Source organism: Cherax quadricarinatus, chromosome 26 (genome assembly GCF_038502225.1).
Source record: "Cherax quadricarinatus isolate ZL_2023a chromosome 26, ASM3850222v1, whole genome shotgun sequence".
Lineage (NCBI taxonomy): Eukaryota > Metazoa > Arthropoda > Malacostraca > Decapoda > Parastacidae > Cherax > Cherax quadricarinatus.
In genome coordinates, this window is record NC_091317.1 from 33,789,874 (window position 1) to 33,811,431 (window position 21,558).

Genomic DNA, 21,558 nt, shown 5'->3' on the forward strand with positions numbered 1-21,558 from the left:
TGACTGTTGCAGTGGATAGTTATTAGTCATTTTTTGTTTTCTGGGAAACGTTTAAGGATTATGGCATTATAGTTGTATATCTTTTAATATGGCTGTGAGTATATTTTTGTTGTTGAGGAAAATAAGAGTAAACTCAACAGATTAAAGTTTTGAGGGGGAGGAAAAAAACTTGTATTTTATGATTGGCAAACACTATAGTTGTGTTAAAATTGCCTCATAAAATAGATAATTTTAATGAATGTAACAGTGTTCGGAAGTGTGTAGATTATAAGTACATATCTACTTAGGACCAGCTTGAGAGTCACTGGACCCCTTCCTCACAACAAATCTGTCTATAGAGGTCTGTTTCTGGCATCTCTCTAAGATTTCCCTGAAGTGGGACAGGGTTTTGACACTGAACATGATGCATGATATAGTACTATATGCATCATTAAAGATGCATGATATAGTACTACAACATTCTTATGGTTGTAGAGGAATAAAGATAGCTTAATACTAAAGATCACTCTGTTACATGAGGAGCAGTATTACTATCCAATGAACTTGTAATTTACAGAACTGAATTCCTCGAAGGATAAATATACAGTGGACCCTCGACCAACGCTGGCATCCTCTAACGATAAAATCGCCTAACGATGCGTTTCTGCGTAAAAATATCGGTTCGACCAACGGTGGAAAACTCGGGTAAGGACATTCGTCCCAAACGCGTCCGCCTTCCGCCCTCCAGCCTAAGCGCCTCAGCTGCCCTGCCTTCAGCTAGTGTGCCATTGTTTACAAGCCAGAGCGGACAGTTTCACGCATACATGCGATATATTTTGTATTATTCCATTGTTTTTAGTGCTTGTAACTACTAAATAAGCCACCCTGGGCCCAAAGAAAGCTTCTAGTGGTAAAAAGGGTGAGAAATACTATCGAAATACTATCGTATCACGGTCAGCTGTTGCTGCACCACCGTCAGCTGCTGTTGTACCACTGTCAGCTGCTGCACCACTGTCAGCTGCTGCTGTACCGCCATCAGCTGCTGCTGTTGCTGCACCACCATCAGCTGCTGCTGTACCACCATCAACTGCTGCTGTACCACCATCAGCTGTTGCTGCACCACGGTCAGCTGCTGCTGCACCACTGTCAGCTGTACTACTCACTCGAAGATGTGGAGTGTGTGTTGTCGGTGTGGCTTAACAAGAAACAATTAACCCCAGAGGGTTAGCCACCCAGGATAACCCAAGAAAGTCGGTGCATCATCGAGGATTGTCAAACTTATTTCCATTGGGGTCCTTAATCTTGTCCCCCAGGATGCGACCCACACCAGTCGACTAACACCCAGGTGAACAGGAAAAAATGCCTGGAACTAGTGCTCATATTGGTTAATTTAAGGCCAGCAAAGGTTGGTTTGAGAGATTTAAGAATCGTAGTGGCATACACAGTGTGATAAGGCATAGGAAAGCTGAAAAATTCCAACCCCAACAAGTGTTCAGTTGTGATGAAACAGGCCTGTTCTGGAAGAAAATCCAAAACAGGACCTACATAACTCAGGAGGAAAAGGCATTCCCAGGACACAAGCCTATGAAAGACAGGATAACTCTCATGTTTTATTGTAATGCTAGTAGGGATTGCAAAGCGAAGCCTTTACTCGTGTATCACTCTGAGAATCCCAGTGTGTTCAAGAAAAAGTGTCTCATCACTCATTAATACTCTTCATTAAAGCTAAGTGCCATTTTAGCATTTATTTATGTAGCTATTGTGCATGTTTCATTGTTTTTCTTTGTAGGGAAATGTATCTTTCATGAAAAAAAGAATTACTTTTTTTCAAATACTTTTGGCTGTCTGGAACGGATTAATTGGATTTCCATTATTTTTTATGGGGAAAATTAATTTGGCTAAGGACAAGCTCTCTGGAACAGATTAATATCATTGGTCAAGAGTCCACTGTACGTATACCAGACTCGTCTGTTACAATAATTCAGGTGTTCAAGAAAGAGGAGAAAATTAGGAAGGAGAGACTTGAAGCATGATGGATACTATGTGCAGTGCTCATTGGCTCAGCCTAAGAGTGACCCCCACCTTTTGTCAAGTTTGGCATTCCTACCTCTGCAGTACTCTGTTAGCTCATCCAACTTACTCAGAACCAAGCTCGGTCGTAAGTCAGATGGTACTTGTACATGTAATTTTGATGAGTATTATAGGTGAACTAGACTGTCCATTTTGGTCTAGAGTTTCGAGTATTATGTTGATCAAAGAAAACTAGTTTTGCCATGTTGAGTTCACCCTTACTATTCATAATTCCTAATAAAGTGAAAGGTACATTAATACACCTTTATCTGTAAAATATTTGTCAAACTTAAAAGCCTTTCATATATGTTGCTAGACGATTAATTCTTTCTGTAGCCACACATGTGCTCTAGCTGATCTTTACTAGTGTATGATAATGAGGTATATTGTTAATCTACTTAACCCACCAGGTGTACAGTATAATACTAAAGAGATCTGCTATGCACTTCTTTTTAATGGTATTTTCACAAGGGTCCTATCCTAATCTGGTAACAAACAGGTTCCAAGACTGCACTGTTTGTTTTCATTACTAGTCATGCTCCAGTTTAGGTGTACAAAAAAGTTACATTTTATGTAAAGAATATATAAATATTTATATAACTTAAACATTCTTTTAGTTTTCCACTATAGCATAAAAAAGTAAAATGTACTACAATAAAGAATTAAAATTTATATGCTGCATTTAAAATTTACATTCCAATGTGCAAACACAGTTAATTATCTTTTCATATGCTATTTTGTTGTTTAAACCCCAAGGCAACAAAAGTCCACTCAACCGAAGTCACCCATTATGAAGGCTGAAGGTGCTAGATATTGTCTTCTGATAAATACATTAAAAGAGTAGATATGTTAACCAAATACAGGATTATTAAAGGATATGGAAAAATTTATATGGAAGATTTCTTAGTACCATCAACAACCCTCAAATGACAGTGGAGTTTTTTTTATCCAAGGAGCTCAACCCATCCTCCCTTTCTTTGGGTTGAACCTGTTTGGTGCTCCAAGCCCTGTACATGGCCCAAATCTAAGGCAAATTTGGAAGGTTCTAGACCACAATCAGGGCCCATGAAGTTTTTGGCATTGCCTCTAGTCAACATCACTGAGTAACCAATCAAAGCCCTAACTCCTTACCAAGGGAAGCGAGTCGAGATGTGTAGCAGTGTAGTTTTAGATTTGTTAGAATGCATTTCTAAATCATTTGCAATAGCTCATAAGTAGGAAGAATGACCGTTTGTGTTCCCTCTGCAAAATTCGTAAAAAACTATCAAAGATATGGTAAAAGTCGCAGGAGTAGGAAGGTCTTAGTAAGGGCCAATCTATAATTTGCTAGAAGCACATTCAAATCAATGTTTTCATGACAGAACATTAAAAGGTTAAGGGTTTAGCACTTTCCCCATGATAGTAACAAGAGGAAGAACAAGATGTCACAGCTATAAACGAAGAAAAACAGAAGTGCTAAAGGGATATTTAATCCTTCAGGGTGGTTGAACCATTCATACAAGACCAGATAAGTTGTACCAGCTCAAACATCTTTGGGGAAAGCAATAACCATATTGGAGAGCCTAGTGAAAATCCAGGGCTATAGACAGCAGTCATTCAAATGATCAATCAATCATGATGCAAGAAAAATAAAATGTATAACAAGTGGTTATGCAGGGATATCTCATTACGAACTGATGGGATACCACTGGATATGAGGACATGACCTTTGAGGGCATCCCCTACCTCACCTGGCCCAGATGACTATCCATGTGGATCTGTTTCCAGGAAACAGACAGAAAGAGGTTCTTAAAAAGTGAAGCACTCATTTGCAATGAGACTAGTCCCAGAGCTAAGGGGATTGTCCTACGAAGAAAGGCTAAGGGAAATCGGCCTGACAACACTGGAAGACAGGAGGGTCAGGGGTGACATAATGATATATAAAATACTGCGAGGAATTGACAAAGTGGACAAAGACAGGATGTTCCAGAGATGGGACACAGAAACAAGGGGTCACAATTGTTAGTTGAAGACTCCTACGAGTCAAAGGGACATTAGGAAGTATTTCTTCAGTCACAGAGTTGTCAGGAAGTGGAATAGCCTAGAAAGTGACGTAGTGGAGGCAGGAACCATACATAGTTTTAAGACGAGGTTTGATAAAGATCATGGAACAGGGAGAGAGAGGACCCAGTAGCAATCAGTGAAGAGGTGAGGCCAGGAGCTATGACTTAACCCCTGCAACCACAAATAGGTGAGTACAAGCAATCACAGCAGACCTGCAGTAAAAGATGGGAAAAAGGATAGGCTCTAACTGAGGGGTGCCCAAAAGATTGGGCAAGGAGACCCCAGGAAACAAGTCACAATGTGCATTGCTTCTGGCAAAAGAACAGCAGACCTTAGAGTAGAAGTAGGGGACATTCAGCCCACAAAATCACTTGGTCTGAACCTGCCAAGGCTGTAGAGAGTGCAACTCTAAAGGAATAACACTGTGCATTTCCCCACTCCTGGAAGGACAAAGGTCTTCTTGTGCTTGGTTTCCTATGAAGTGAAGCAAAAGACTTGACAGTAGATGCAACAGATAGTGCAGCTGATAGTGCATCCACGGATGAAAGTGAGCCATTTAGATTATGCCTGGAGGGAGTTTCAGGGTTAACACCCCTATGGCCCGGTCCACAACCAAACCTTGTGGTGGCTTAGAGCCTCATCAACCAGGCTGTTACTGCTGGCTGCATGTAAACTGATGTACGTGCCACAGCCCAGCTGGTCAGGTACTGACTTTAGGAGCCTGTCCAGTGCCTTCTTGAAGACAGCCAGGGGTCTATTGATAATCCCCCTTATGTATACTGGGAGGCAGTTGAACAGTCTTGGGCCCCTGACATTTATTGTCAGGGGCCCTCTTAGTATACTCATGGCACCCCTGCCGTGAGTACACTATCAACAGATAATGTAATCCCCCTTATGTATACTGGGAGGCAGTTGAACAGTCTTGGGCCCCTGACATTTATTGTGTCAGAGGCCCTCTTAGTATATTCATGGCACCCCTGCCATAAGTACACTATCAACAGATAGTGTAATCCCCCTTATGTATACTGGGAGGCAGTTGAACAGTCTTGGGCCCCTGACACTTATTGTGTCAGGGGCCCAAGACTGTTCACCTGCCTCCCAGTATACATAAGGGGGATTATCAATAGACCCCTGGCTGTCTTCAAGAAGGCACTGGACAGGCTCCTAAAGTCAGTACCTGACCAGCTGGGCTGTGGCACGTACATCAGTTTACATGCAGCCAGCAGTAACAGCCTGGTTGATGAGGCTCTAAGCCACCACAAGGTTTGGTCGTGAACCGGGCCACAGGGGTGTTAACCCTGAAACTCCCTCCAGGTATACTCCAAGTATGGCTCACTTTCATCCGTGGATGCACTATCAGCTGCGCCATTTTTTTATTTTTTATTTTTGTTAATCAAGGCACAGTGATTACAGAAGCACAAAAGCCAACTATCATTTGCCCTAAATTTTATGCCCATATGACTTGCTAGCTTCTTAACAGCAGAGAGAAGCTCAACACTTAATGTTGACACCAGCAACATTGTTGAGTATACCATTTGTACATTGCTTCTTCAACCTTTGTATCTAGGTCCACTTATATGCTTCCTTATGAACTGCAGAAGTGGCTAGCCTTTACACTATACTTCATAGCATATATTGTAAGTTTGTCTTTGCCTCTATGAATACCAGACACTGTATATCTACCTAATACTCAAGATCACATAATTCTTCTTGGCACCATTACTTGCTTTAGAGGTCATTGCTGTAACACTAAACAGGATACTTTAATGAAGTAACAATAAACACTAAATCCAAGGAAAACTGGAGATCAAATAATAATAGTACAGTATATGAGCACATACACAGACAATAACAAACTGAAGCAGGCTGAGTTACTGGTCCGGCTGCCCACGAAAAATGAAAATAGACAGGTTATGGATGATGATAATACAGTGGACCCTCGCCTAACGAACGCATCGCATAACGTTAAATTCGCCTTAACGATACATTTTAATGCTAACTTTTGCCTCGGCTAACGCTAAAAAACTCGCCTAACGATATTCGTTCTCGGGTACCAATTAATATCGTTAGGTGAGGGTCCACTGTATACGTAATCAAGTTATACACTAAGCCCTTTGGGTTATGGATGAAGCCAAGACAGGGCAAACTCATGATGAAATAGACTTGGTCCATTTTACTGATGGCATGACTGGCCCAACTTTAAAATGTTTTTATTTTTAATTAATATAGGATAAGGGGGTTACTAGTGCCTTGCTCCCTGCATTGCAGTTGCCTTTTACAACATGCATGGCTTACAGAGGAATAATTCTTCTCCACTTCCCCATGGAGATGAAAGGAAATAACACAAGTACAAGAACTATTAAGACAAAAGAAATAACTCAGATGGGTGTGTATACACTTACATGTACAATGCATGTGTAGTATGAACTAAGTGAAAGTAGACATAGCAAGATATACCTGACAAAGTTGATCCCATGTATCAGAAATCTTTCCTATGAGGATAGACTGAAGGCACTGAATTTGCACTCTCTGAAAGGCATAAAATTAGGGGGGATATGACTGAGGTGAAAAAAATGGAAGACAGGAATAAATATTATTATTACAATCAAAACTAAGCACTAAACCTATAAGGGCCATACAGACAGACAGGAATAAATAAAGGGGACATAACATATTAAAAATAGAGAATTCTATCATTCCATCTAGAAGTTAAATTTCACAAAAGGGAAAAAATCTCTAATGAGGTCAAATGGAGAGGGAGAGTTGCAGGGTACTACTGTATTTAGATTTGATCTAAGGAAGGGATGAGATGTAATTCATCACATCACAAGCCCCTTCAATGTGACAGGGGATTCCCCTTTAAGGGGATCCACTGCTTAATAATATACAAAATTTAGGAATGTATATATCGCTATCAGTGCACTACCAAAATCTCTTCAAAAACCGTATTTTTTTTTAAGTAAATCGACGTAACTTTCACAGGACTGATCAAGGCTTGGTAATCTATCATGCTTCAAGCTGTGCACAGATGGCTGCATAGGTGATATTCTGGCTTGGGGCTTATCATCAGCAAGGAGAGACCTTGGTTTATCAACAGTGCTCAAGTACTTGTGAAGGGCACACTCCAAAGAATCTGAATGAGTGTAGTGATAACTGTCAATATTGCTTGGGGCTTTTGGAAGCTGCAGAGAGGATGGTGGAGTCAGCTGCCCAAGAAATGTTGATGTGGCAAATGGTGTTTTGAGGTGATTGTCTATTTCCTGTAAACTAACAGATAGTGAATCTTCATGAAGCTTTTGAGTTTGGGGTAGTCTGTGTACATGGTTATGGTTAGTTTCTGCCTGGTGCTGAAAAAGTGCCATAAGTCTATCATGTCTGATTTTCCACGTGTCTTCTTTTTCATCAAGTGTGCTCAATTTAGCACGGAGACGAATGATTTCTTCAGACTTTTTACTGAGCTCACTCTGAAGCCCCTGCTCACATGATCTTCTAGTCTTAGCTTGAGATTCCTGTTGTTTGTTTTGTTCTTCAATTAACTGATTGAGTTCTGCAAGCTTAGCACTTAATTCTAATTGGTATTTACTCTCAATTTCCTTCTGGTAAATCTGAAGACTTGCCTTTGATACATATTCCAGTGGAATTTTTCTTTGTAACTGATGCAACTGCTCTTCAGTTTTCTTCTGCATTTGTTCTGCCAGTTCCTTTTCTTGTCTGACTAGTTCATATGTTAGTTTTTCACTCTTAAGCAGCATAATATCTTGTTTTAAATCAAGTTTTTCTTTATTTGCAGCCTCCAATTTCTTTTTTAGTGTTTCCACAGCTACATCTCTTGATTTTATCTCTATTTCTGATTCTTTTATATGATTCTCTAATTCTTGAATAGTCTCCTGATTTTGCCTAGCCTCAGACAGATCCTGCTGAAGTGCATTTAAGGAGTCTTTAGTCTTTTTCAAATGTTTCTCCAATTCTTCATTTTTAATTTTCTCCAGTCTTAATGCTATTTCCTCCTCCTTTAGTTGTAACTCTAGTCTGTGTGCTAGATTATATTGCTCACTGTAGCAGTTTTCTGCTTCTTGCTTTTCTAATTCAAGCTTTTTCATCTCTTGCTTCCTGTATCTTACACTATCGTCATCGTCATCATCTCTACCAGTTGGAGGTGTACGCTGCAAAGATGCTTGCTGTAGATGTGCCAGCATTTCCTGCGTTTTAGCCTCTGCTATTTCTTTAGCATTCTTGAGGCTTTGTAACTCACCTTCACACCACTGGTGATGTCTCTGCTCTGCCTCTAACAAGGAAGACAGTTTGGTATTTTCTGAAGACAGGCGGAAGTTTTCTTGGCGGATCTTAGTAGTATCTTCATTTTGATTTGCATTTTTAGCTGCTGCTTGCTGAATCTTCTCATCCTTTTCCTTAAGAATTTCTTCAAAGTAGTGCAACTTTTCATTCAAAGACTCAATCTTCAAAATTTGCTCGTCTTCCTTGCATTTTAGAGATTCCAGTTTTATATTCTGGAAAAGATATGATCAAAATTAAGATATATTCATGACTAGGTGCAGTAAAGAATGGTAAACCTAACAAATTTTATTATAGTATCAGCAGGGCTCTGGACATGGTGAAAGTTATATTTTATTCTCATATGATCTAAGAAAGTCTTATGACAAATACAGATGAAAAACATGAGAGTTTTTATAAAAAGGGAAAGTATATATTATCACTGACAATGGTTTGAATAACAGGATGACACCTTATATTGGACTAAGTCAGGAATATATTACATTAACATGGTACAGTAAATTGTTGTACTGTATTTAAAAGTTACATTATAACTAACACTGTTAGCGCATAATTAATTTTCTAAAAGAGACTTCAAACAGTGATGTCAGAAGCATAACTTTCTGTATTTTGGATGAATTTTGGGAGTTTACAATAGCTTTTTTTCTGTAAGCTTTTGCGAATTCATAAAATTAAAGAACAAAGTTTTTGGCCTGTCTTCCCTTCAAGGAGGCGGAATGTTTTGAACTTTAAACAATGCTATGACCTTGTGAATCATTCAGCACACTTGACAAGAAAAATAAACCCAACACACACAAGTTGATATAGCTAACAAGCTGAATGACTTCTCAACCAAAGGATCAAATCTCGTAAGTACAATTCCAATTACCAATGCCCGAGCTAATGATTATCTAGATGGAAACTTACCAACAACTCTCTATCTTACACCAACAGATCCCACTGAGGTTACCAACATTACTAACTCTTTAAAAAACAAATCAGGAAATGTAACCCAAGTACCACCACTACTGTACAAAAGAGCAGCTCAAATTCTTTCATCCACCATTGCAATACTCCTCTACAAGTCACTATAAACAAACACTTTCCCAGCATCACTCAAAATAGCAAGGATTACACCAACAAACAAAGGTGGTGACCCAACAGATGTAAACAATTATAGGCCAATATTAAACTTGCCCTTACTTTCCAAAATCTTTGAGAAACCCATACACAAAAGGTTATACTCCTTCATAACATCACAAACCATCCTTAACCCCTGCCAGTTTGCTTTCAGGAGACACAAAAGCACAAATGATGCAATAATAAAAATGCCAGACCCAATTACACAGCACTGGAAAAAACAAATACCCACTTGGACTCTTTATTGACCACAAGAAAGCTTTTGATATAACAGATCACAGCATCCTTCTCCTCAAGCTTGATCATTACAGTATAAGAGGCCATGCACTTGCATTTATCAAGTCCTACCCTATTAACGGAAAGCAATATGTGTCTGTCAAAGATGCAACCTACTCAACAAGACCCCTGAACACTGGTGTACCACAAGGAAGCATTCTTGACCCCCTCCTTTTCCTTTTTTACATCGATGATCTTTCAAGTGTATCACAACAACTAACGCCTATTCTCTTTGCTGACGACACAACTTTTGTCATCTCACACCCAAATCTAGCCTCACTCAACACTTGTTAATGAAGAACTCACAAATATAGCAACCTGGATGGCTGTCAATAAACTTACACTTAATATAGACAAAACCTTTTACATTATGTTTGGAAGTAGAGCAAGTGAGGTCCAACTACACATTATACTTAACAACACCCTTATTCCTAAACATAATGAGGGAAAATTCCTGGGCCTGCACCTTGAAAGCAACCTCAAATTCAACATCCATATCCAACACATAACAAAAAAAGTCTCTAAAACAGTTGGCATCCTCTCAAAGATACATTACCATGTACCACAAACAGCAATACTTACACTATACTATTCACTTATCTACCCCTACCTTACCTATGCTATTTGTGCTTGGGGTTCCACAACAACAGATCACCTAAAACCAATAATAACCCAACAAAAAGCCGCAGTGCGAATGATCACACAATCCACTGCTAGACAACACCCCCCCTCTTCAAACATCTAAACCTACTCACCATACAAAACATTCACTCATACTACTGTGCAACCTACATTTACAGAACAATCAATTCTAATATAAATCCCAACCTGAAGTGCTTTCTTGACACAACACTAGGCACAAAAACCTCTATGACATTCCCCATGTCAGGCTAAATCTTTACAAAAACTTAATGAACATAAAAGGGCCCAAAATCTGGAATTCTCTGCCAGAAATTTCTAGAACCACTGGTTCAGCTAGCATTTTTAAAACTACAGTTAAAAAACACCTTATCTCCTTAACCTATCCCAGCCCATCATAAATATATACTATGTAAAAACTATACATGCATTCGCTCAATATCATTAACATTGGTAAAACTTTATAATTAATATATACTTTATATATATATATATATATATAAAGTATATATTAATTATATATATATATATAAAGTATATATTAATTATATATATATATATATATGTATATATATATATATATATATATATATATATATATATATATATATATATATATATATATATATATATATATATATATATATATATATATAGGTAGTAGGTTGGTAGACAGCAACCGCCCAGGGAGGTACTACCGTCCTGCCAAGTGAGTGTGAAACGAAAGCCTGTAATTGTTTTACATGATGGTAGGATTGCTGGTATCCTTTTTTTCTGTCTCATAAACATGCAAGATTTCAGGTACGTCTTGCTACTTCTACTTACACTTAGGTCACACTACACATGCATGTACAAGCACATATATGTATATATACACATCCCTCTGGGTTTTCTTCTATTTTCTTTCTAGTTCTTGTTGTTGTTTATTTCCTCTTATCTCCATGGGGAAGTGGAACAGAATTCTTCCTCCGTAAGCCATGTGTGTTGTAAGAGGCGACTAAAATGCCAGGAGCAAGGGGCTAGTAACCCCTTCTCCCGTATAAATTACTAAATTTAAAAAGAGAAACTTTCGTTTTTCTTTTTGGGCCACCCTGCCTTGGTGGGATACGGCCGGTTTGTTGAAAAAAAAAAAAAAAAAAAAAATATATATATATATATATATATATATATATATATATATATATATATATATATATATATATATATATATATACATTATATATATACATGTATATACATATATATATATATATATATATATATATATATATATATATATATATATATATATATATATATATACTATATATATATATGTATATATATATATATATATATATATATATATATATATATATATATATATATATATATATATATATATATATATATATATGATATTGGCAGTTTGGAGGGATATGTTGTGTATCTTTATACGTATATGCTTCTAAACTGTTGTATTCTGAGCACCTCTGCAAAAGCAGTGATAATGTGTGAGTGTGGTGAAAGTGTTGAATGATGATGAAAGTATTTTCTTTTTGGGGATTTTCTTTCTTTTTTGGGTCACCCTGCCTCGGTGGGAGACGACCAACTTGTTGAAAATATATATATATATATATATATATATATATATATATATATATATATATATATATATATATATATATATATATATATATATATTTATTTTTTTTTTTTTTTTTTTTTTTTTTTTTTTTCAATAAACCAGCTGTATCCCACCAAGGCAGGGTTGCCCAAAAAGAAAAATGACAGTGTCTCTTTTTAAATTTAGTAATTTATACAGGAGAAAGGGTTACTGGGCCCTTGCTCCTGGCATTTTAGTCGCCTCTTACAACATGCATGGCTTACGGAGGAAGAATTCTGTTCCATTTCCCCATGGAGATAAGAGGAAATAAACAAGAATAAGAACTAGAAAGAAAATAGAAGAAAACCCAGAGGGGTGTATATATATATATGCTTATACATGCATGTGTAGTGTGACATAAGTGTCAATAGAAGTAGCAAGACATACCTGTAATCTTGCATATTTATGAGACAGACAAAAGACACCAGCAATCCCACCATCATGTAAAACAATTACAGGCTCTCATTTAACACTCACTTGGCAGGATGGTAGTACCTCCCTGGGTGGTTGCTGTCTACCAACCTACTACCTATAATGTATATGTATATATGTATATACTATAATAATAATAATATCTTTATTTACTACAAGTACATGCACAAGGTATACAGGTCTAGCTAACATCAATGACATACATGTACTACTATGTGGAAAGCTGCTTGTTATGCTGAGCATTTTGGGCAAATTAGGTCAGTTTTGTCCCGAGATGCGACCCACAACAGTCGACTAACACCCAGGTACCCATTTTAGACTGATGGGTGAACATGGACAGAAGGTGTCTTATGGAAGCACATCCCTAATATTTTCCAGCCATACCGGAGGAGATTCGATCTCCAGACCTCAGTGTGTGAGCTGAGTGTGCTAGTGATCAAGCATGTATGAATACCTTTTCAATAGTCTGCAATTTATATTTAGTTTTATATTTCTGATACAATGTGTCATTTTCATTATGGTGCACTGGAGCAGAAATACTCCAGAAATTAAATTCCCAGCTATAAAGTACAGAGGACAATGAAGATGAACAACTTGGCCCTGAATGACCAATGTTGACACTGGAAGAGATATGCAAGTTGCTGCATACTGTTGGAAAAGTTGCAGACTTGTTTATTGAAATGAACCATGATTTACCTTTCAAAGCACTGCTGCAAAAGTATGGTCTGGAGCAGGCAGTTGGGAATTTATTGTCTTCTATATAAAGAATTGCAGTGTAAAACAAACCAGCAGCATATTACAGAGTACTTAAGGACTTCACTGCAATAATCCATTGATGAAGCTGCATCAACATCACAAGATCCCAACCTTCAACATCATGTCACCAACCCCCAACCATTAACCTCAGCCCAGAAGGACCACAACCATCCTCTCCACCCACTTCAGGATGTTAAACATCCCCAACCTGACTGGAAGCTAAGTAACAAATACTCTACAGTATTAATGTATCCAATTTTTGGCTTCATGAAGTCTTTATTTTAACTGTCTGAACCTCACAAAAGTTTAGCTGTTTCACAGAGAATTGTCACTGACAAATACAGGTATAAAACATATTATTTTTTGAAGAATTATGATAGTAAAAAATCTGATTGGGTTTTCTGGAGTTCTGAGGACTGAAGCACTATTTTCCATATGTTTTTCTCTCTACAAATTGCAGAAATCATGGGCAGTGCAGTTTTCAGGAAAGTAGTCTGTGGGAGTAATGAATGTCCACCATATATGTGGGTTGGGGTGGGATGGGGAACTCATCTCCTGCCAAGGCAAGGTGACCCAAAGAAGAAAACACATTCACCGTCAATCATTTAATCAACATTTTTCCAGGAGTGTGCTGATATCACAATAAGATTACACTCCAAATGCAATACTCCCACTCCTTCAGACTGCAGGGATTGCCCTTCCTACCTCCCACTCTGGTATGTTTTCCCTTTTTTGCCTCCACATATGAACTAACATCTTTCCACAGATGCCTCAGCACATTACCTGCCTTCCCCCCCTCCCCCTCTCCCTTGTCTATTCTATGACTCACATCACCTTTCACAGTCCTATCTGCCGACATGTCCACTCCCAAATATCTATTCGAATACATTTGCTTCCTCCATATTCACTCTCTTCAATTTGATATCCACACTTTCATTGCCTATATTTTTTGTTGCTCTCATCACATTGCTCTTATCTAAGTTCACTTTCAATTTCCTTTTCTTACATATCCTTTCAAATTCATCCACCAACCTTCGCAACTTCTCTTCAGAAACTACCAAACAAACTGCTGTCAGCAAAGAGCATCTGTGCTAACTCCCATTTTTCATCTTTTAATCCCACACCTCTCTCCAGTAAGATCATGGTACAAAGATAACTTTACTTTGCGCTAAGTGGGAAAAAGCAGGTATGAGAATTCAAAAAGGAAGACTTAAAACAAAATGTCAGCAGGTACAGACTTCCAATATATCAAACCACGGAACGGGCGGGGATTGAACTAGCGGCTAGTGAGTTGTAAAACTCCAGACCAGTGCATTAGCCACTGGGTCAGCTGGCTACAATAAGATTCATCCAACTAGGTATATTTATACACCATAGGAAGGTTAGCATACGCACCACTGTGACCACAAATGCAAGTTTTTACAGATGAATCTCTTGTCAACCTTCCTATGGTGTATAAATATACCTAGTTGGATGAATCTTATTGTAGCCAGTTGGCCCAGTGACTAACATGTCGGGTTGGAGTTTTACGACTCACTAGCTGCGAGCTCAATTCCCACCCATACCGTGATTTGTTTGCAAATGTGTCATTATGATTTCATGAGTCAATTCAAATATATCATGTGTCTTACAAATAATAAGTAATTCATGAAATATTAGTTTACCCAATTACTTTTACTCACCTGTTGCTGTAGTTTCTCTTGTAGATTTTCTTTGATAATTGCCAGCTTCTCCAACTCGTTTTCTTTATTATTTAAAGCTTCTTTTAACAAATTTACTTCTTCTTTGACCTTAGATATTTGTCCTTGTACAACAGTGCTATGAATTTCTTTTTGCAAAGCTTCAAGTTGTTGAATTATACCTTGATTCTGAAAATTTATGGTTGATACAACCTGGTCATTGCTTGCTTTCAATGAGGAAACAAGGGCCTCATCAAGGATGCCAGCAGATGATGGCAAGCTCTGTGATGCTTCAAGAGATGACTGTACCCTTAAGAGACCAGACTTCATACCTGACACTTGGCTGGCCATCTCCATTACTTGCTTGGACAACCATACCACCTTCTGATCCTCAGATACATTTACATGCTCAGAGACTTCATTTATTCTCTTCAGTAAGGTTTGCTGAAGTCTTTGTAAATGATCTTGAATTATATGGAAGTTTTCTTCTAAAGCTTCACTAATGTTGGAATTAGCTTCCGAGGTTTTGGACATAAGAAGTCCCGCCAGCTGATTATTACTGTCTTTAATGCTGTTCATAAGTTCATCTAGTACACTCTGATCTAGTCTGGTATCACTGTTTACCGTTTGGAGACCTTGTTCAAGTTCGAATAATTTCTTTTGTATATTTTCTGACATTTTTTTTATTCCATCTTGTACCCCATATATATTTTCAACTGTGCAACTTTTCTCAACTGACTGTGTAAATGAATTATAAAGTGTTTCTAGCTTCTCTAAAATTCCTCTTGTCAAACTTTCAGAAACTCCACTATCATCTGACTGCTTTGATAATTCCAGTGCTTTTTTAACTTCATTGATCTGAGTTTCAAAATGATGTTTTATTTCATTATACTCATGTGAACTAAAGTCTCTATTTTCTTGGAAACAGTTTGATATGCATTTCAAAATTTGTTCATTATTCTGCTTGAATTCTTTTAAAGTAGAGGCTATTTCTAGCATCACTTGTCCACTAGATCCCTGACTCTGCTGAAGGCCTTCAATGGTGTTCATAAGAGCCTTCAGTCTTGACTCAATATCTGAATTTACCTCAGTAATAACGTCCTTCAGATAATTAGACTTTATTTCTGCAACATCATCATATATTTTAGTTATAGTGTCTAACTGATTCTGCAGCATAGGTTTTAAATGTGAAATCTCCTCACTCAACTGGTGTTGGATTCCCTCATTGTGTACTGATGATGTCTGCTGTAGGGAGCTATTAATGCTACTTTGAAGCTTATCAATTTGACTAATAATTATTGTTCTTATCATCTCAAGTACTGATGTCTGACTAAGTTCATTTTTCTCCATAACAAGAGATTCAATATCATGTGAAAAGTTTTGCAACATGGGTTGAACTGCAGATGCAATCAACTGAACTTGGACATCTTGAATTTGGGGAAAAGATTCTGAATCACAGTGAGAATCCACTGTATCTGTCTGAACTGCAGTCTGTCTTATCAATGTTGATGTCTGACTTGATGAATCAATAATTTTTTTTTCAGAACAAACATGCAGGTCTGCTGTTTCAGTTTGTGTATATTGAGTTTGTGTGTCCATCTGTGTCTGGGATGACTTTATTAGTGTTTCAGGAATACACTGCACTTGTGCACTCACTGAATTTGTGGTGCACAATATATTGCTTACTGAATTCAGACTTTGTTGAGTCTGTGCTGATGTTGTGACTGTCTTGATCTTACTCGCTGATGCACATTCACGTGAAAGTGAAGAGCCTGACTCTTGTAGCTCAGCTGCTGAATTTTCAGTATTATTTTCAGTCTGAACCATTACATCTGCTGAAGTTAATGATGGATCTGTTTGGGTGACAGATTGCTTAGTGTCACCAAGTATCATGTTAGTCTGAACACTAGTTGTGATATGTGGCTCAGCAGACAAATAAATATCTTCTGTTTGACAGCTTTTCATGGAAACATACCTGAAAAATATGTAAAAAGATACTGTAAGTTATTATTGAGTACAAAATTGTGCTTGAATCTATTTGTGTTATGATTTTTTCTGATTAGAATAAATTATGAACCATTAAGAATCATGTATCTTGTACCCTGAGCAAAGTCAATTGAGGTGGTGTGAAGTCAGTGGAGGTGGTGAAATCAGTGGAAGTGGTGAAATAAGTGAAGGTGGTGAAATCAGTGGAGGTGATGAAGTCAGTGGAGGTGGTGAAGTCAGTGGAGGTGGTGAAGTCAGTGGAGGTGGTGAGGTCAGTGGAGGTGGTGAGGTCAGTGGAGGTGGTGAGGTCAGTGGAGGTGGTGAGGTCAGTGGAGGTGGTGAGGTCAGTGGAGGTGGTGAGGTCTGTGGAGGTGGTGAGGTCAGTGGTCCTGATAAGACGTTTCTAAAATTTGTCCTTTGTGCAAGTGTTAGTGAGGGGTTGTAATTCTCTCATCATGGCCTCCTCAGGGTAGCGTGGAAGTTCTATCTCAGAGTAAGAGCAGAACTGGAAGTTGTGAAGAGACATGCAGCTTCTTAAGAGGAGAATTAGTATTTGAAAATCATTCAGAAGAAAAGAGGGAGGATATGCACAGTAACAACTGGAAAATATTAGACAGAAAATTAAATTAAAGGCGAGTGAAGAAGCAAGTGCGGACAGAATGAATGTAAGTTAGTGATCAAGAAAATTAACAGGAAGGAATAAGTTAAGAATACATTATTTCTTATCACACTGACTGTCTCCTACCAAGGTAGAGTGGCAAAAAAAAAAAAAAAAAAATCACCATCATTCAATGGCTGTCTTTCCAGAAGGGCATGTACATCACAATTCTAATGACCCTCTGAACAGAAAAATCCATGTCTCTCTATCAGAATGCAGACAATGTACTTTCCAACTTCAGGGTTTAAGTCTGGCTAACATGTTTCTCTGAATCCCTTCATGAATGTTACATTGTTCACACACCAACAGTACATCAAACCCTAAAAGCCACTTGTCTGCACTAACTCCACTCCAACATGTTCACACATGCCTGATGGATGTTCAGACCTCTACCACTTAAAAACCCTCCTTCACCTTTGCCCTTTAACCCTTTCTAAGATGACCTCTACCCCTCCTCTTCTTCCTGGATTATACACCCTTTTGATCATCCTATTCTACTCTAGCCTTCATAAATGGCTAAACCACATTAACAACCTCTCTTCAGCCTTCTGAATTATACATTTTGTAACCTCATACACTCTTTTAAGATTTGCAATGCAAAGTCTCTGCATAATATTCACACTCATACAAAAGAGTTGGTACCACTATACTCTGGTGCATTCTCCTTTTGATTTCCATAGTTAAACATTTTTTTCATTCTACAGACACCTCATCACACCACCTACCTTTTACACCTAGTCTGTTCTATGGTATACATCGTATTTCAGAAACCCAACTACCAACACATCAGTTCCCCCCCCCCCCACAAAAAAGAGAAAGAGGGAAAATACATGCGCTGTCATACATTCAATCACTGTCTTGTTAGAAGTGTGTTGGCATCACAATTCAGGATAAGTTGCTATGCTAGTTTTGTTGCAAAATTAAAAATTGACATTGCATAATTTTAATTGTTTTCCTTGGGAGGAAGAAAGAATCAAATGTTAAGTGATCCTGCCACTGTAGTTCATTACTACCTGATACGTACTTTGTTTGAGATGTAAGTTCCTCCAGCATTCCTTGAAGATTTTGGTTAAGACACTCCTTAGTCTGAAGCTGTAGCATGAGAGAGTTGACCAGCTGCTCTTGCTGTTGATCATGCTCACGAAGAGTGTTGCAATGTTCTTCAAGCTGTGCACACCTCTGCTGAGAATCTTCAAGAGACTGCTCCTTAAGGCGAGAAGAATCTTGTTCACACTTGCTCTGGTATTCAAACTGTTTGATACGTCCTGTTAGAGTAGAAATCTGCAGAGAAAAAGTGAATGATTACAGAGTAGAAAGGCTCACTACAATATTAGTCCCCTCAAAGAAGATGCTACAATACCAGTGAGGGGCTCTTGATCTACAGAAGGGGACTTACCCTCCCTTTCCTTGAAGCAAACCTGATTGCCATCCATTCCCTATCACTGTATGATCCCTATAGACTTAACACTTTACCCTGATTGCTGGTATATTAATATTAACAATAATAATAACAACACAGTGCCTACACTCTGAAGGAAGGGTGGGAATGTTTGCAGTTTTGGACTATAGTATCAGCACCCCTCTGATAAGACAGTGATGTTGTGAGTGATGGTGATAATGTTTCTTCTTTCTGGGGCCACCCTACCTCAGTGGGAAACAGACGGTGTTAAAAAATAATAATAATAATCATAATTTTTAACACATCAGCTGTCTCCCACCGAGGCAGGGTGACCCGAAAAAGAACGAGCAAAAGTTTCGCCTTTTTACAGTTAGTAATTTATACAGAAGAAGGGGTTACTGGACCCCTGCTACCCTTGGACTTATGACGGACTCTCTGACCAGTATGCATACCTAAATAATGTACAGCCTCTCCTCACTTAGTGATGTACTTGTTTACTGATGATTTGGACTTACAATGGACTTTCTGAACAGTATGAATACCTAAATAATGTATATTAGAGCTGATTTTGTCTATTCTGTTTATTACAATGTAGAGTATATTACTGTATAAACATTTAAAAATATACCAGAAATGTTATAAATGGTGCAAAGGTGATATTAAAGCAATATAAAAAATGGTTGACACAAACCCACTATCATTATAGTATGCTCCTCACGTAGCGACGAATTCGTTTACCAACATGGTCTTAGGAACAGAACTCCATCGTTACGTGAGGAGACGCTGTATTTTTTTATATTTTCTTGTGACAAGTCTTTCATAGAAAAATCAGGTCTCATTCAATGAATTATTTGTATAGAGTATTTAGTTTTAAGGCATTATATTCAATATCTTGACCTATAGTGTATGGTAGCTCAGTGGTAGAGTGACGAACTGCCAAACTGTGGATCACAAGATTGTGGATTTAAATCACAGCACTCTGAAGGAGGGATGTAAATGTTGCAGTTTAAAAACTGTAGTGTAAAGCACCCTTCTGGCAAGACAGTGATGGAGTGAATGATGGTGAAAGTTTTTCTTTTTCGGGCCACCCTGCCTTGGTGGGAATCGGCCAGTGATAATAAATAATAAATAAATAAATTCATCTGAATTGTTAATTTATTTAGCAGGATTTTCAGCACATATCTGTACCTTTGATGTTGAATATAATGCCAAAGAAACTATATATACAAATGATTCAATGAATGACATCTGATTTTATGAAAGATTTGTAACAAAAATGAAATATTTATGGGTGGCATAGTGGACAGATATAAGTGTATTGTATGTTGATATATGGAGTGTACAAGATGCTGATACATGGTGTACTGAACAAAGATCTGAGTATACAGGCCTCCAGATGCAACATCCCAACAATTCCAGGAACAGCTTTTGAAAATTGACCACTGTCTGAAAAATCTTTCGGCTCCTGCCCCCAACATCTTGCTCCAAGGGAATTTCAACCTAAGGCATCTAAAATGGAGGAATACAGCAAATAATGCTGTAGCAGAGATAACACCAGGAGGCAGAGCTCGGATGAAAACTCGCACACACACAAGCTTTTAAACCTCTTCACCAAATTCACCTTAAACCAGCAAATAACAGAGCCTACAAGATTGGAGAATACACTGGACCTCATCTTCACTACAATGATGATCTGATACGAAATGTCATCATATCACAAACACTATAATCAGATAACAACATAACAGAAGTTCAGACATGTATGCGGGGAGCCCCAGACCGACAAAATATGATCAGTCATGAGGGAGCCTTCACCAAATTCAACTTCAATAACAAAAACATTAAGGTGGGACCAAGTAAACCAAGTCCTAAATGATACAAACTGGGAAGATAGACTAAGCAACACAGATCCTACCCTATGTCTACAACAAATTAACTCTGTGGTGCTTGAGGTATGCTCAAGGCATATTCCCTTAAGGAAAAGGAGATGTCATCTAGAAAGAGAAGGGCACTCCCTATACAGGCGAAGGCAAAGAATAACAAAGCAGCTACAAGAGACCAACATATGTGCAATACATAGGGTGACACTGGTCAGAGAAATAGCAAACACTGAACTAAAGCTAAAGGAATCTTACAGAAGTCAAGAAATGGAAGAAGAACTAAAAGCCATAAATGAAATTGAAAGAAACCCAAAGTATTTCTTTTCTTATGCCAAATCAAAGTCTAGAACAACATCCAATATTGGGCCCCTACTTCAATGGGATGGGTCTTACACAGATCAAAGCAAGGAAATGAATGAGCTACTCAAGTCCCAATATGACTTGGCTTTTAGCGAGCCACTATGCAAATTGACGGTCGAAGACCTAAATTAATTTTTTATGAGAGAGAGACAGAATTTGGAAGACACACACCTATCTGATATTATCCTGACGTCAAATGACTTCGAAAAAGTGATAAATGACATGCCCATGCACTCTGCCCCAGGCCCAGACTCATGGAACTCCATGTTCATCAAAAACTGCAAGAAGCCCCTATCAAGTGCTTTTAACATCCTGTGGAAAGGGAGCATGGACACTGGGGTTGT

At 38.1% G+C, this 21,558-nt stretch overlaps 1 protein-coding gene across 3 annotated transcripts in view; it reads right to left on the bottom strand.

Moving 5' to 3' along the window:
* Positions 1–6,673: 6,673 nt before the first annotated feature.
* Positions 6,674–21,558, bottom strand: part of LOC128691723 (uveal autoantigen with coiled-coil domains and ankyrin repeats) — a 60,557-nt gene continuing 45,672 nt past the window's right edge. For all 3 annotated transcript variants that reach the window (XM_053780610.2, XM_053780608.2, XM_053780609.2), the window contains 3 exons: positions 18,600–18,856; positions 14,935–16,906; positions 6,674–8,600 (listed from right to left, as the gene is read on the bottom strand). In XM_053780610.2, the coding sequence (XP_053636585.1) occupies positions 7,029–8,600; positions 14,935–16,906; positions 18,600–18,856 (3,801 nt within the window). In that variant the 3' untranslated portion in view covers positions 6,674–7,028. The remainder of the gene's footprint in view (positions 8,601–14,934; positions 16,907–18,599; positions 18,857–21,558) is intronic.